This window comes from Idiotropiscis lumnitzeri, chromosome 1 (genome assembly GCF_059441095.1).
Source record: "Idiotropiscis lumnitzeri isolate Australia: NSW breed Sydney's pygmy pipehorse chromosome 1, RoL_Ilum_1.0, whole genome shotgun sequence".
In the NCBI taxonomy this organism is placed as follows: Eukaryota; Metazoa; Chordata; class Actinopteri; order Syngnathiformes; family Syngnathidae; genus Idiotropiscis; species Idiotropiscis lumnitzeri.
Genome location: NC_142391.1, coordinates 4,906,440 through 4,921,781, shown reverse-complemented (window position 1 = coordinate 4,921,781; position 15,342 = coordinate 4,906,440). Strand labels below are relative to the sequence as shown.

Here is a 15,342-nt window from a genome sequence, read left to right as displayed (position 1 = left end):
TAAGTCGCCACGCAACCCATCATCGTCATCTTTGAGATTTTCACGATCACCGCGACATGTGTGACAGGAGCACCTCCCCACCTTCCTGTTCAACGGCTACGACGACCTGGACACCTTCCGGCTGCTGGAGGAGGAGGACCTGGACGAGCTCCACATCACGGACCCCCAGCACAGAGCCGTGCTGCTCACTGCCGTACAGCTGCTTCACGACTACGACGGTGAGGATACAACTCGTCAACTGGATCAGGGCAAGGCAGCTTCATTCATATAGTGTCAATGTGCTTCACATTAATGCATAGTTTTAAACTGGATTGAAAAACATGTACACTTGGGGCTGATGTGATTTCTGTTGGCAGCTTAATAAATTAATTACCATATTTTCCGGACTATAAACTGCTACTTTTTTCCTAGATTTTGAACCATGCGGCTAATATGGCTAATTTTTATTTTTTATATTTTTGGTAAGGAATATTTGAAATCAGACAAATGTGTATATTGTTTAAGGCTGTTTTTTTTTAATTGTTTTTAATTTTGCAAAAAATATCAAAAATTCATTTCATTAAAATGTGTATTGTAACATATAGTACCATATTTTCCGGACGATAAGCCTCTTCTTTTCCCCCCGATTTTGAACCATGTGTCTAATACAAGGGTGCTGCTTTTCTGTGGGTTTTTCTTTCACCAGTAGGGGCGCTCTATAGTTCAGAAAATACGCTAAATAAATCTTTTTTTTTTTTCTTCTTCTCTCACGTCCGTTCTGTTTTAATCAGCAAAGTAGTTGCCGTGTTAAAAGGCACTGTTTTAACGATCTGTTTATGTACCTTTATGTGCATTCACAGTACAAAATCGTTCTGCACATGCAACATAGAACGCTGCGGCTTATAGCCTGGTGTGGCTTGTATATCGTTTTTTAATTATTTTTTAAAAGGAGCTACTGCGGCTTATATGCGGGTGTGCTTTATAGCCTGGAAATTACGGTAGTCGTTTTATTTTTTTGTCAGTCAAGTTTGGTTGGTTGAGTTTATTTTGTCATTGATATGTTAATGACTTAGCTGTTTAATAGAATAGGTGGATCATAAAAATGTCGGTTGTCAATTGGCGAGTTTATTTAGTTTATATAGTTAGTCAGTCTATCGGTGACTCGCGTAATTTTGGATGACACAATAATTTTTTTTTTTGAAAGGAAGCTTAAAGGGGCAGTCATTGCATGTAACGTAACTGTATCGCTTTCCAGGCAGCAGCGATCCGGAGACAAGCAGCTTCCCCAAGGAGGACGCTTCCGTGCTCGACACCCATGTCCTGACGGGAGCCTCCCCGAGGGACTCGGGCTGCTACGAGAGCAGCGATCCCCTGGACGACAACAGCTTGACCCCACTATGAAAGCTTCCTCCTTTGTGTGGTACGCCGACTTGTTCTTCATGTTTTCTTGTGCAGAGAGTCGCCCACACATGTAGAGTGACTTTGAGGGCTGCGGTGAATGAAAAAAAATGTACAGTGTTGTGTAAATACTTTTCTTACCGTAGCGTAGCCTTGCACAAGCTTTTTTATCATGTGCCTCGAATTGAAAAGTATTCACTTGATCTTATGATGCACGTGACTTTTTTTTTTTTTTTTTTGGGGGCGTGTGTGTGAGAAATAAAAGAAGCGGTTCTGAAAATGGATGGATGCTTCTTTCTTCACTGCAAGGCACGTGATTCATTTAATGCTTAAATATTGTTAACCATGCATTTTCAGATGTACTATTTTACAATAAACAACGCAGTCAGACTCATTATATAATTATATATTATTGATTTTCTTTTATTTATTATTTCTCAGAGAAGCCCAGACAGCAGCTCCAAATTTGGTTATACAGTCAAGCGCAAAATGAAGAATGCACAATTCTAAGTCACAATATTATTTAGGTCATAGGGCTGAGCAATTAATAGAATTCAAATCGACAGCCCAATTAATTTTTATAGATAATCTATCGAGTGTGAGAGAGAGAGAGATTAATTTATTGTTAAAAAATATGAGAGTACATTCAAATGCTATCACAATATTAAGGGGAAGTATTATATACATTTTTTGTAAATCATTCAGCCCTGCTAGTTAGCTACTGATTCTGCACTGATTGGCAATGGCGGATTATGGCTCAGTGAAAATGCATGTAATGGTAGGAGCAGATTACAGTTTAGCTTGTGGATGCAGTTCTTGAAGGCAGCGCCTGACCAGCTCAGTGGCATCCACAGCAGTCCCCCAGGCCAGGCAGACTCCGTAGCCCCCATGGCCGTAGTTGTGCACCACATGCGCCCCGCAGCCGCCACCCAACCGGATCGCCTGCTTTTCGACCCTGGGATTCTTCCTGTTGGGCCTGAGCCCGACCCACTGCCCACACAGCCTACCCTGATGCAGGGATGGCTCCAGCCGGGTGCAGCGCTCTTGGATGGACTCAGAGTCCTTGGGGTTGACCTCCAGGGACCAGTCTCCCGCCTGCCGGGTGCCTCCCAGTGTGACGTAGCGGGAGCCGGGGTAAACGTATGACTTCCCTTTCTCTTCGCGGATGAAGTATTGCAACCAGGGGGCCTCCATCATCAGGACCTGGCCCCGGACCGGGTAGAGCTCGTCGTCTCCCACTATCTCCTTGAAGCCCAGGCCCGTGCAGTTGACAATGACATCGTAGTCGGGGCTCAACTCCTCAAGACTGGAGACTTTCTTCTGCTCTACTTTACCGCTGGCATTTGTGAACCTGGACACAAAACAAATTTAAAGAGGAAACTAGACATACACATATATTTTATGAAGCCCTTTACCTAAAAAAATAGGAAATCATTTAAAATATCTAAGTTATGACAAGAAAAAATAAAATAAATAGAGGCAAAAATGAAAAACAATGACATGGAAAAAAAAATTAAGAAAGGAAAAAAAAACATTAAAAATGCTGAGAAAAAAAAAGCTTAGACTAACTAATTGGGGAAACATTTTTAACAAATACAATTCAAAAGATAACTTTTTTCTGGAACACCATTCCTGGCTAGGGTTTCACAAATCTTACAAAAACAACAGAAAAAAAAATATTTTCACATTAATTAAAAAGATTAATGTGGGAAAAAAAAGGTTGAAACAAATGGGGGGGGGACTGAAAAAGAAAATAAATAAAAAGAAAATACTAGTTCTGAGGCTTTTTTTTTTAAATTAATTTTTAAGGCACTTTTCCTTATAATGTCCTCACAATGTAGCAATGTAACATTCTCAAGTGGCGGCTGAACGTACCTCTTTCGTAACCAGGGCAGGTAGCTGGAACATTCGCACTTGATGGTGGTGAAGGCCTGGCCAAATGTGTGCTCTGAGAAGCGGCGCAGCTCGCGTTCGCTCATGAAACGAAAACCAAGCACGAGGTCCCACCAGTAGGGCCTCTTGTTGGCAGGGGGCTCCCGAAAGATTTGATAGCTGGAGCGTAGGGGGAGCGTTCACAAGAAAAGATGACACCTTTGTGCACAACATCACATCAGTCAGCATTTTGTGGGCGACGTTTAGATGGGCCGGGTCAGTCGTAGTTGAGGTAGAAGAAAAAAAAACTGTCTGTCTTGTATATTTTTTGATAATAAAATAATAATTCCAGTTCATCTTAACGTGCATTGCTTATAAGAAGACCTTAAAAAATGGAAGTGTCAGAAAAGGACAGCTAGTGATAAATATAGACGCTACAATATGGTATGTCTATCATTGCTGATTCTTTGGGTATTTGGACAAAAGCATACATTCTACCTGGAAACTCTTTCCAATTGGGAAGATTTTTTTTTTTCATTTTACATTTGCAATGTTACCCTGAGGTGAGCAGCACTCCGGCCTCGGATGCATGTTGGGACTGTGCGATGGCCAGTAAATGGTTAAAGCTGTTGCGGAACCAGAATCTCTGGCGTTCCAAAGGAATATCTAGTGGATAAAAAGTGCAAAATTAGGTGTACAGTATTTAATTTTTATTTACACATTTAAAACACTAGCCAATTTAATCGAATGTCGTTAGCATTTTTTAAATCGGCAAATTTGGCCAGAAAAAAAATTTTTCTTCTTGGAATTCATATATTTATTGTTGTAAGCATGAAGGGACAAAAATATAAGTCCTTTTAGCCGTTATATATTTTTTAAATTAATCTGCGGAATAATCGCTTATCTTAATTTCATTCTGCCTAATATCAGAATTGTCATCAACCCAAAAAATTTCTAAAAATCCATATCGGTCAAATCTAATGTATATGTTACATTAAAATGCTATTTTTCTTTATTGAAAACACAAAAAAATCATTTTTTTTTTTATGAGTAAAATTTATTTGAATTTGTCTGAGTTACAATTGGTCATAGAATAAACTCAACTGATATATCAAGGCACCACTTAATTTTATTTGACCACTTTGCGTCTTATGTGCTTAACAATACTCTACACGTATAAAGTACATTACTTTTTTCTCAATATTTTAAAAATTATTATTTGTATTTGTATTATTAGTTTTTGTCGTTTTATGAAAAAAAAATTTTTTGTTCCTTTTTTTTTCTTCAATATTATCTTTCAATCTTATAATAGTCGTCAATTATTCACACAACTCCTGCTTTGGCACCCCACCGTACAATCATCTTCGTCATTCAAATTGTGCGGCGTGGTGATTTTACTTTTCACCCACCTGGAAATTGATCCGCAAAGAGGATCCCGGCCGCTCCGTCGCTGGTGGTGCTCGGGCTGAATTTGTCGGCCAGCAGGGTGACGGAGCAGCTGGGGAGTGTCTCGGCCACGCACACAGCCGTGGACAAGCCCACCACGCCTGCGCCCACCACCGCCACCTTTGCTCCTCTCATCCTGGAACACAAGACATCAGTCATGAGATGCCAAGCAAAAGTCCCATAAGGTAAGCGGCTAGTATGTACAGTGCCTTGAAAAAGTATTCACACCCCTTGCGCCTTTTCACATTTTGCCATCTCATAGTAATAAACTTCTATGTTTTGTGTAGCTTTTTTTTTAATTGATTTTTTTTTTCTTGGATTGAAACGATGCCATTGTCTTGCTGGAAGATGAATCTCTTTTTCCAATATCAGGTCTTTTGCAGTTTGCAACAAGTTTTGTTCCGGGATTGCGCCGTATTTAGCTCAATCCATTTTTAAAGAGAAAGATAAAGATAAAGATGTCCTTTATTAGTCCCACAATGGGGAAATTTGAGGTGTTACAGCAGCAAATATATAGATCACGCAGAGTCGGCGGCGTAATGTAGCCGTTAATGTATAACATTAGCAGCAGACATTCATAAAAAGCATGCAAATATACACAGTATAAACGTATCTAAGTGTAAGAAAACACTCCTAATGCCTGTCCATTATACAGAGGGGGAAACGCTATAATGATAAAAACTACTGAATGATTGAAAATACTGCAATCATAAAAATAATGCAATGATAAAAGTACTGTAATGGTAAGTGTGCCGTTATAGCGAGGAACACCTTTCTTATATCAATGACTCTGCAGACGTGGCTGTGTCAAAGCAGGTTTACTGATACTCAAAAGGGTAAAACTGTGAAAATCAGAAATAAAATGCAACTACAAAATGTATAAACAAATTGTACATCACATTATGCCGTATATAAGCGTCCTAGACGCCATCTTAACCACTCTCATGTTCGTGAGTAGCAAGCTACAAACAACACTGCTACGGCCAATTTGACAATTATACATCAAACCAAACAATTCCGTTTTTAAACACAAATGAATTATAAGGCGATGCAACCTCGAAATAAAAGATATGTGCGATCTCTCAGGGCGGCAGAGAAACGTGCGTCGTTGTCGTCTGTGTGCAATAACGCCCGACACTTCCGCATTGTAAAAAAAAAAGGCACATTAGTTGCAGTTACCCGCGATTTCCTCTAGAGAGCACTAAAGGCATTTGAATATTTTCAAACAGTCTCAGAACACCGACACACTGAAACAAACACAACTTTCACTGCGTAACAGAACAGTAAGAGTACTGAAATGATAGAAAAGTACTCCAATGATAGAAAATACTGCAATGATAAAAGTACTGTAATGGTAAAATGTACTGCAACGATAGAAAAATACTGCAATGATAAAAGTACTGTAATAGTGAACGTCCTGCAATGGTAGAAATACTGCAGTGATAGAAGTATTGTAATAAGAATACTGTAATGATAAACAAAATACATCATTGGTCAATATTTAAGTACACCATTGGCTGAAAGTACAGTAGTAGCGTATATTGCATCCTAGGACTGCACAATTGCACTAATGCCCTCCCGTTTGTAGGCCTGACCCAATGTTCTTGTTAAAAAGTCTGACAGCAGTCGGCAGGAAGGAGCGGCGAAATCTCTCTTTGGTACAGCGAGGGTGTAACAGTCTATCACTGAAGGAGCTGTGGAGTGTTCTCAGAGAATCATTGAGTGGGTGGGCTGGGTTGTCCAGCATTGATGACAGTTTTGCCGTCATCCTCCTGCCCCCCACTGAGTCCACAGAGTCCAGGGAGCAGCCCAGGACAGAGCTGGCCCTCCTCACCAGTTTGTCCAGTCTCTTTTTGTCCCGCCCCGAGATGCCTCCTGCCCAGGAGACCACTCCATAGAAGATGACTGATGAAACCACCGAGTCATAGAGGTTCCTGAGGAGTGTTCCCCGAACGCCAAAAGACCTCAGCCTCCTGAGTAGGAAGAGTCTGCTTTGACCCTTCCTATAGAGAGCGTTTGTGTTGTCGCTCCAGTCCAATTTATTGTTCAGATGAACACCCAGGTACTTGTAAGTTGAGACCCTCTCAACGTCTGTTCCCTGGATATTCACTGGTGCAGGTGGAGAGTGCAGACGCTTGCGGAAATCCACCACCAGCTCTTTGGATTTCCCAGCCTTGATTTGGAGGCGGTTCTGCTGACACCAGTCCACGAACCCCTGCGTAACCCCTCTGTACTCCCGATCGTCACCGTCAGTGATGAGGCCGACAATCGCAGAGTCATCAGAGAACTTCTGCAGGTGACAGGTTATGGAATTGTATTTGTAGTCCGAGGTGTAGAGGGTGAACAGGAAGGGAGCCAGAACAGTTCCCTGCGGCGCTCCCGTGCTGCAGAGGAGCACGTCAGACACACAGTCCTGTGTCCTCACGTACTGTGGCCGGTTTGTGAGGTAGTCGTGGATCCATGTGATGAGGTGGTGGGCCACTCCCGCCTGCTCCAGCTTGTCTCCCAATAAGGCGGGCTTGGATGGTGTTGAAAGCACTTGAGAAGATCCGAATGTAAAGATTACGCAACAGTATTGCTCGGAGTTGGGGGTTTGACGTGTCTTTTGAAGACGCTACAATACTTTGAAAAGCACGATGTAAATAAATGGCAGTTTTACTTCATCATAATTTTCTTGTTTCCCGCTCTAGCCTTGTTTTATCTTAACATTAAGATAAGCAACGTCTAATACGGGTCTGGCAAAATCACAGAATAAATCATTTTGACATTGCTACAGTGACACAACCTGCAACAATAAAACAACAACTTTATTTTTATTACTACTCCAGAATTGCGTCTTTTCTCATCTTGTACCTTTCTCGTCCACCGTACTACAGCGTCCCAAACGAATTTAAACAACGACACAAGGGGGAAAACTACGTGTTTTTGTTTACGTTTTACTGGTATTACTAACCTGCTTTTCTGCTCAGTGTAGACCTCCATTGTCCTTTATTACTAATCTGTTTATTCAAAAAATAAACTGATTAATGCGTCTGTAATATTTTGAAATCAAAACACTGATGAAGCCTTTTTCCCTAATAGCCTTCGAAAGCGAGCGACAAGTGGCTCTATAATAAAGGAATTCCCGATGCTGTATCCACGCCCATACAGAAGTCTCGTCACGAGCGCACTCCTCGCGAGAACATAAACAGTCTTCTTCCGGTTAGCAAGAAAACGGTAAGGTCCTAACAGCTCACTATCCACTAAAATTCGACGGACTTTCTACAATAAATACGTTGCCAACCTCTGCTTTTACTTAGATCAGTGTTTCGTTTTAACCTCGATTTTCTTCTAAAGAGTAAGCGGGTGTTTTTGTCCGAGGTGCTGTCGCTTTTTTTTTCGCTTTTTGCTAACCTGAAAAGTTGTACATTGGCCTTTGAGCTTCAAACACCTTTGAGGGAGGCTCTCCACTTGCATGCCTGATGAACTAGCTTTTTATGTATCTTTTTCCCCCTTGTTCTTACAGAAACATATTTGAGTCAAATCCTCATTCAAATAATTGTGTTAGTACAGATGTTTTTTAAGCACCCATGGTATTTCTGTATAAGTGCTGTGGGAACTTTTGTAAAATTTAAAACCAAAATAAAAAACATGCATGAACTGATGAATTAAATAAAATTGACTTTTTCTGATCAAATGAGAGAACAGGCACGACTCCAAGATTTCTCTCTCGCGCGCGCGCTCTCAGAGCCTAAAGGGAGACTTTCATTAATACATAATGGGGCAAGGAAAATAATTTACAAATATATTTTAGAATATCAAATAAAATTCTGGAGGATCTTATCCTGAGCAACACAGATTTCTATCAATGCTATAGTCCCCCGTAGCCCCGGTGTAGCACCATCAGCGGTCATCTTTACAGGTATTTTCCTTAGAAACAATTTCTTGACAAGCAAAAGTTCTACAGTACATTTAGTTCTGCCCAGCTGCAGTGTTGTTTTGCAAGTGGTAACGTGAGCAGGGTGTTTGGTTGCGAGATGATGTGCTAAAGGTGTACAACTTACACACATGGTTCAATATTTGTACAGCATCTGACTCATAACATTTTAACAGTCAAGCACTTTTAACACTTTAACTTGTATGAAAGCTGGCACTGCAGCACCTTACGACTCATACTCATACTTACTTGCATTTACTGTATTTATATGGCTGTTCATTAGTGTGTTCCTTGAAACTGTACTGTATTTTAAACGTACGTTATGTTTTCTTTTGTACAATCTATCATCAACCTGCGACAGGGACAATTGATGCAAATTAGCCATTGGCAATAATCTGGCATATTTACGGGAAACTGTTTGATTAATATGCACTGTCCCTGTATACATTTAAAAATAATTATATACAAATACAAAACTCTGTTAACGGAGTTAAAACATCTGACTGCGTTAACATTTTTAAAATTAATCTCCAGTTAACACTTTAATTTTGACAGCCCTAATAAATAAGTAAATAAATAAATAAATAGATGCAGTGCGTACCTCGACCTCTAGGGAGCAGTGTGGATCCGTGCATGAATGGAGATAGAAGCTTCCATTCGGATGGAAAGAGAACAAGAAAGTCTCGCTCGAACTTCTTCGATTTCACTCGTTTTTTTTCACACATTAAAAATAACATATCCCTTTGAGTTTTGCTATATTACCTGTATATAACAATTACCTCAGCATTTATGTGTGAGTATTCATTATTTGAAGGAATTGCGCTCCCAGTGCGCGATTTTAATTTTCCTAATTAGCCTCTTTAGCATTAGCGTTAGCGGCGTTAGTATATATTTGTATTTGTAAATGTAGACCGTATGTATTTGGTTTTACAGTTCACTTCAACAGGATTGTTATTTAACAATTTAAAGCAATGTCAGGGTGTGCAAAATAACATTCGTCACACGCTGGCTGCACAGGCCTCAAAGGTGGATTCAGGGAGATTTCACAATATAAATTATAACGACACTGTGCCGTTTTGCTATATTAATTGAGTTTTTTTAATGATGTTTTTTATGATCACTAGAAGCCAAAATCAAAATCCCGATTGAATTTCAATTAATTGCCTAGCTGCTCAGCAATCATTTTTCATTCATATTTTCATTTCATTTTTTTATTAGTTTCAGGCGAGAACAAAGCGACACAGTCAGTGTCATATTCCGACAACAGAATCCAATCACAAATGATTAAGTTGAGAAATTGGAAACAAAAGTCATGTGCCTGAAATGGAGTGGGAAGAAGAATTTTTTTTTATCCCACCCTATCTGCCAACCAAATTACACATTAGTTACTCTGCTAGTACAAAAAAAATAAGCAAGACCGGAGGGCAATATTACATGCTGAAATTGAATAAAATGCAAACAATAAATAATGAAAATGTAAAATACTTATTGGCATGGCGGCGTTGTAGTCGGAACAACAGCCATGTACAATAATTGGAGGTTTTCAATCATTATTAAATAATAGTCATGGAGGGGATTCACCCTCTTTTTTTTTTTTTTAATTTTTATTCTATTTCACAGCAGTTCAGTGAAGAAGATGACAGTGACGATCTCGTCTTCCTCGTACAAGACGACCATCCTGAGCAAATTGGGGTGCCTCAGAAAGCGTGACATCCTGAGTGATATCACCTTAATGGCGGAGGCGGAGCATTTCCGGGCGCACAAGGCCCTGCTGGCGGCGAGCAGTGACTACTTCTTGCAGCTCTTCACCGCCAGCGATGTTGACGGCCTCACCGGGGCCACCTACCAGCTGGACGGCATAACGGCCGCCACGTGCGGGGCGCTGCTGGAGTTCATCTACAGTGCCCGGGTGTCCTTTGATGAGGGCGCCAGTGAGCAACTCCTGGCTGCTGCTCAGTTGCTAAAGGTGGGCGACCTCGTAGAGTTGCTGCAGAACATGCGGCGACGCAAACCAGGGCGGCCCAAGAAGAACCTGCTGGTCAGAAATCAACAGAAGAAGAATCCCTTGTGTGTCGACCCCGCCGAAGAGCGACAGGAAGTCGCTGACGACGGAGAAAGCAAACAGCAGCCCAATCGGGTGGGAAGACGTAGGATTACGCCGCCCGTGAAGTACAACGCTTTTAAAATGGGCGGAGACATGCCAGCTGGAGGCGGAGAACTGGCAAGGAGGGGCAGGAAGAGGAAGTACCCCGACACGGAGGCCAAATGCCACGACTGCGGCAAGGCTTTCAAAAACCACATCTTCTTGAAGATCCACCAACGCACGCACACCGGTACCCTCTTGTACTTGCAGTTCGGCACCTGTGAATTCACCTATTAACTGATTAAATGTTTTATTCAATGTTAGATATTAGTAGGGAGCCAACCCTCGTTTGTATACGGAAGTGCTTTGGAGCGATTATATTTAATATTTAAATATTTAAGGAAGTGATGTCATTGTTGCCCCCGGCAGGTGAGAAACCATTCTGCTGCCAGGCGTGCGGCGCGGCGTTCACCCAAAAGCACACGCTGCTGGTGCACCAGCGCAAGCACACGGGAGAGACGCCGTTCGTGTGCAGCGTGTGCTCCAAAGTCCTCGCCACCAAGCACAGCCTGCATGAGCACATGAATCTCCACCAAGGTAGTCTCAAATTATTTCTCACATTAGTTGCACGGGTGTGGGTGGACCTGATGATATGTCTGTTGTCTTACAGAAAACAAATCATTCTGCTGTGACAAGTGTGGAAAGAGCTTCACTCAGAGGAGGCAGCTGAAAAGTCATTACAGGATCCACTCAGGTCAGATGGAAGCATGGTGTGTGTGTGTGTATTCAAGTGCTGAGAAATTTGATGATTACTTAATTTATTTGTCACGATGAGCATTTCAAATATTTGTGTGCAATAAATCTGAGATGTTATTTCAAGGTCTTATCGCCCTCCCGCCGTCGCGTATCTAAATGTAACGTGCCCGCTTGAAGACTAAATTGTGCATTTTATTCATGATCATTTCTGGATTTGTTTTAGGTAAATCGCTTCCAGAGTGTGCCCAGTGTCAGCACAAGTTTTTGGATACGGCCCAGTTGAAAAAGCACCTGCGCACTCACACAGGTAAAAATCCCGACCAGTCACCGACACGTGATGTCACGCGACACCTTAAGTAGAAAGTACAATACTATAATAGTGCGGAGTGTATTTTATTTCTTTTTCGCATAAAAAAACAATAAAAATGTGTTTTTATTGTTTTATTTTGTGGGCTTGAACATTTCCATTAATTTTTCATGCGAATAGTGAAAATCTGCGTCCAATTGATGGCCGTTATAATTGCTTTAAACCCCCCGATATGGTCCAATTTCCTGGTAAATCGTCAGGTTGTGTCGTTGTTGTGGCAGGTGAGAAGCCGTTCACATGCGAAATCTGCGGCAAGTGTTTTTCCGTCAAGAGCACTTTGCAGACGCACATTCGGATACACAGGTGAGCACGACCTCTGCACGCTGACGCCACGGCACTACTTGCTATTTCATGTTGTCGTTTTTTTATCGCATTTGCTTAACTGATTGTTCCTAGAATTGGTTAATTCAAATGTATTTATCCATTATTTATTTATTTAGAGAAAAAAATGCATTAGTTCAATTTTCAAAAAATGTCGTGTGTCGTCCCACAGAGGCGAAAAGCCGTACAGCTGCAGCGTGTGCAACAAGTCCTTTGCGGACCGCAGCGCCCACCGCCGCCACGTGGCCTCCCACTCGGGCAAGAAGCCCTTCAACTGCTCGGCGTGCGGCCTGTGCTTCTCGCGCCTCGACAACCTGAAGACGCACGTCAACACCCACAGCAAGGAACGGGTTTCGGAAGCAGAGCCCGTGGAGGAAGATGGCGGCGGCCTGCAGGCACAAGTGGGTCAAGTCAAGGTTATTATAGTTTACGAAAGCCAATCAAACTATTGAAAGTAGTATTAAAATATTTTTTTGGGGGGGTTAATGAAATACAATGGAAAATTAAAATGCATTAAGAAAAATAAAAAAATAACTTTGAAAGTGTATCTTATTAGTATAAAATGAACTAAATATAACTATAGTGAAAAAGTAATTTTGTTTTAGTCTTTATATCATAAATGAGATTCCGCCATTCTATATTTAAATGTTCTTATTTCAGTATTGCTCTATGTCATTTTTTTTTCTTGTTTTGTTTTTTTTGGGGGGGATACAGAAAAAAAATACTCCATATATTTAAAAATAAAATAAAAAAAGCTAAAAACCAATAATAAAACCAGACTAAAATGTAGCATTTTCAACAAAACAAAAGCGTATAAAAAAACAATAACTATAAAACCTGCTCTAAAAAGTAACTCAAATGGAAAAAATACAAGAATTAGGATTTCAAGGGATGCATCAGTTGACCATCGTTGCTCTCGACTGATAAATAAATAATAATAAATAAATAAAAAACTTTTTTTTTTTTTTTTGGGGGGCCTGCTATGCTCCTAAATTGTAATGTTGGTCGTTATAGTGACACTTTGGAGAGTTTATTTATTTTTTTTTAATTTTTTGGGTAAAAAATGTAATTTAAACAATATAGGGTTTTATTGGTAAATTTAAAGAGCTGAAGTTGGAAGGGTCAAAATCACCAAACATGCATTTGCATGAACACAACTGAAATTGTTGAGAGAGAAAAAAAAGGAAGAGAGGTGGACACAAATGGCCAGCATTGAACCTAAAAGCTAAAGCTACGTAAATGTAAAAGTAAAGGCATCTCATCTCTCCTCACATGTCCAGAAGTATCATCTGGCAGCGGGCTCAGACCAGGAGATCCAGCTTCTGGTGACGGGGGACAACATTAGCCTGGCACAGGAGATCAACACGGTCACGCCTCAGATCCAGATGCTCGGCACACCGGACGCACAGGCAGCGGCGCGGGCCGAGTCCATGTACGTCATCACCCTGAGCAAAGAAGCCGCCGAACACCTGCACGTGGCGCACGGGCCCGCCCGGCAGGTGGCGCAGCCGCACGTCCGCGTCAACCAGCCCATCTCCATCAGCCAGACCTCCGAGCACATCTCCAGCCACCACATCCACGGACACACCTTCCAGATCCAGGCCGGGACCGTCTACGCCACCGGCGCACCGCCACCCACACACACCTGAGCGCAGCTTCAACAGATCCGGTCAACAACACACGTGGCTTTCAGTTGCACTTAATGGAGAAAATTTAAAAAATCTAACTTGTAGTTGATGAGATGCGTGGGCAGGTCAAAGTGTGATGGACGCAACGGGAGTGTATTCCTGCCACACTGGGAAAAAAAGCTCAATATCACATTAAAACATGATAAATGTCACGTTTGAATGTGATTAGATTCACGTCGTTGTACTTTTTTGTGCTTCGGCATAACTTAAAACAATTGCTTCCAATTCAGTCTTTTTTGTGTTTCATAAAATCAAAGTTACCAGTAGGGCCTGATCGATTAATCGGCTGACTGTATTGATCGGCCGATATTTTAATTTGTAGAAATCGGCCAATTTTTTTTTTTTTTTTTTTTTATTATTATACAAACATGGAAACATTTGCTCCAACCCCTCCAGCCCCCAAAATGTTGGCTGAAATTTCTCTCTGTTGTAAATTTAAGCATTTAAAAACAGTCAAATGTTTTGATTGTAATTCACATCTATTGTTGTAATCATTAAGGGCCAAAAAATAAGCTATTTTATTCATTATTGTTGATTAATCGGCAATGGGGAATTTCTCCAGCCAAATATCAGAATCGGCTTTAAAAAAAAAAGAAAAAAAATTTTTTTTGTTGTGATGTTGTTACTAACAATACTGTAAAAAATTAGTCGTCCGTTAAAAATAAGGACTTAGGGCTTGACCCGGGTAATTGGTTCCATTTTGTTCTGCTGAATGTGGAAGCCAAAAAAACAAAATTATCGCAGCAAAATGTTGCCACATTTTAACGTGATAACTTATCACATTATTATGTGAAACCTGTTCGATTAAATTTGTAGAATTTATTCCGTTATGATGTAACGTGGGACTTCTTTTTTTCCTGGTGTGGCAGCAAAATCCTTGAGTAAAACAAACAGGTTGACAGACATTTAAATAAAGTTCATTCAGAGCGACACCGTGCTGTTATTTTTATTTTACTCGTTCCATCTCAGCTTCCTCGTTTGGACGAATTATGCCTTTTAAATTCATTTCTTCAGGCTTGCATGTGGAAACGTGGGATTGTACATTTCAAAATAATTATATATCGAGGAAATAATGTGATGATGCAGAAGTTTTAAATACTTGACAAAACATTTAATGACAAAGTGAAACATTTGATTAATTAATGATAATGACTGAGTATTATTTAATTAAATAATCCATTCAAAAACGAATGATTGGACACCTTTGCAACTGAATTCAAAAAGAAATATTGGTCTTTGATTGAAACATCCATTATCCGAGCCTGCCCCGTCCTCCCGTGACCCCATCACGCTACCTCCTCGCTACCATGGCGACAACAAACTAAGCTACATCCATCCAAATGTGTAAAAATATGCACAGCACAAGCTCGAGCCCAGCTGCGTTCCTCTCGGATACAGAGCAGCGATTGGCTGGGAGCTCGGAGGCTGCCAGCCAATAGGAAACTGCCTTCCCGGTCCACCTGCAACCATGCAATTCCTCTTGGGGGGGGGTTAAATTTTACACACACACGCACAC

General features: G+C 41.0%; 3 protein-coding genes across 8 annotated transcripts in view; 2 read left to right on the top strand and 1 right to left on the bottom strand.

Annotated features, from left to right (window-relative positions):
• The window catches only part of LOC148342901 (SAM and SH3 domain-containing protein 1-like), a 33,377-nt gene extending 31,741 nt beyond the window's left edge, over positions 1-1,636 (top strand). For all 3 annotated transcript variants that reach the window (XM_088312237.1, XM_088312245.1, XM_088312229.1), the window contains exons 15-16: positions 68-218; positions 1,235-1,636. In XM_088312237.1, the coding sequence (XP_088168363.1) occupies positions 68-218; positions 1,235-1,380 (297 nt within the window). In that variant the 3' untranslated portion in view covers positions 1,381-1,636. The remainder of the gene's footprint in view (positions 1-67; positions 219-1,234) is intronic.
• A 135-nt stretch (positions 1,637-1,771) lies between these two features.
• ddo (D-aspartate oxidase) lies at positions 1,772-7,819 on the bottom strand. 2 transcript variants are annotated; one of them, XM_088312221.1, is made up of 5 exons: positions 7,649-7,819; positions 4,659-4,831; positions 3,807-3,915; positions 3,253-3,429; positions 1,772-2,728 (listed from the first exon to the last, which is right to left on the bottom strand). In XM_088312221.1, the coding sequence occupies exons 1-5, from the start codon at positions 7,675-7,677 to the stop codon at positions 2,167-2,169; spliced, it is 1,050 nt and encodes a 349-aa protein (XP_088168347.1). In that variant the 5' UTR covers positions 7,678-7,819; the 3' UTR covers positions 1,772-2,166. The 2 variants fall into 2 exon arrangements, with proteins under 2 accessions (XP_088168347.1, XP_088168348.1); XM_088312222.1 differs by lacking the exon at positions 7,649-7,819 and adding an exon at positions 5,751-5,894.
• A 27-nt stretch (positions 7,820-7,846) lies between these two features.
• On the top strand, positions 7,847-15,339 carry zbtb24 (zinc finger and BTB domain containing 24). 3 transcript variants are annotated; one of them, XM_088312208.1, is made up of 8 exons: positions 7,847-7,911; positions 10,232-10,944; positions 11,124-11,291; positions 11,365-11,448; positions 11,674-11,757; positions 12,039-12,120; positions 12,311-12,539; positions 13,419-15,339. In XM_088312208.1, exons 2-8 carry the CDS (start codon positions 10,248-10,250, stop codon positions 13,785-13,787), a joined length of 1,713 nt encoding a protein of 570 aa, XP_088168334.1. In that variant the 5' UTR covers positions 7,847-7,911; positions 10,232-10,247; the 3' UTR covers positions 13,788-15,339. The 3 variants fall into 3 exon arrangements, with proteins under 3 accessions (XP_088168334.1, XP_088168336.1, XP_088168337.1); XM_088312210.1 differs by having other exon boundaries at positions 7,848-7,911; positions 10,235-10,944; XM_088312211.1 differs by lacking the exon at positions 7,847-7,911 and adding an exon at positions 9,292-9,404.
• The last annotated feature ends 3 nt before the right edge of the window (positions 15,340-15,342 follow it).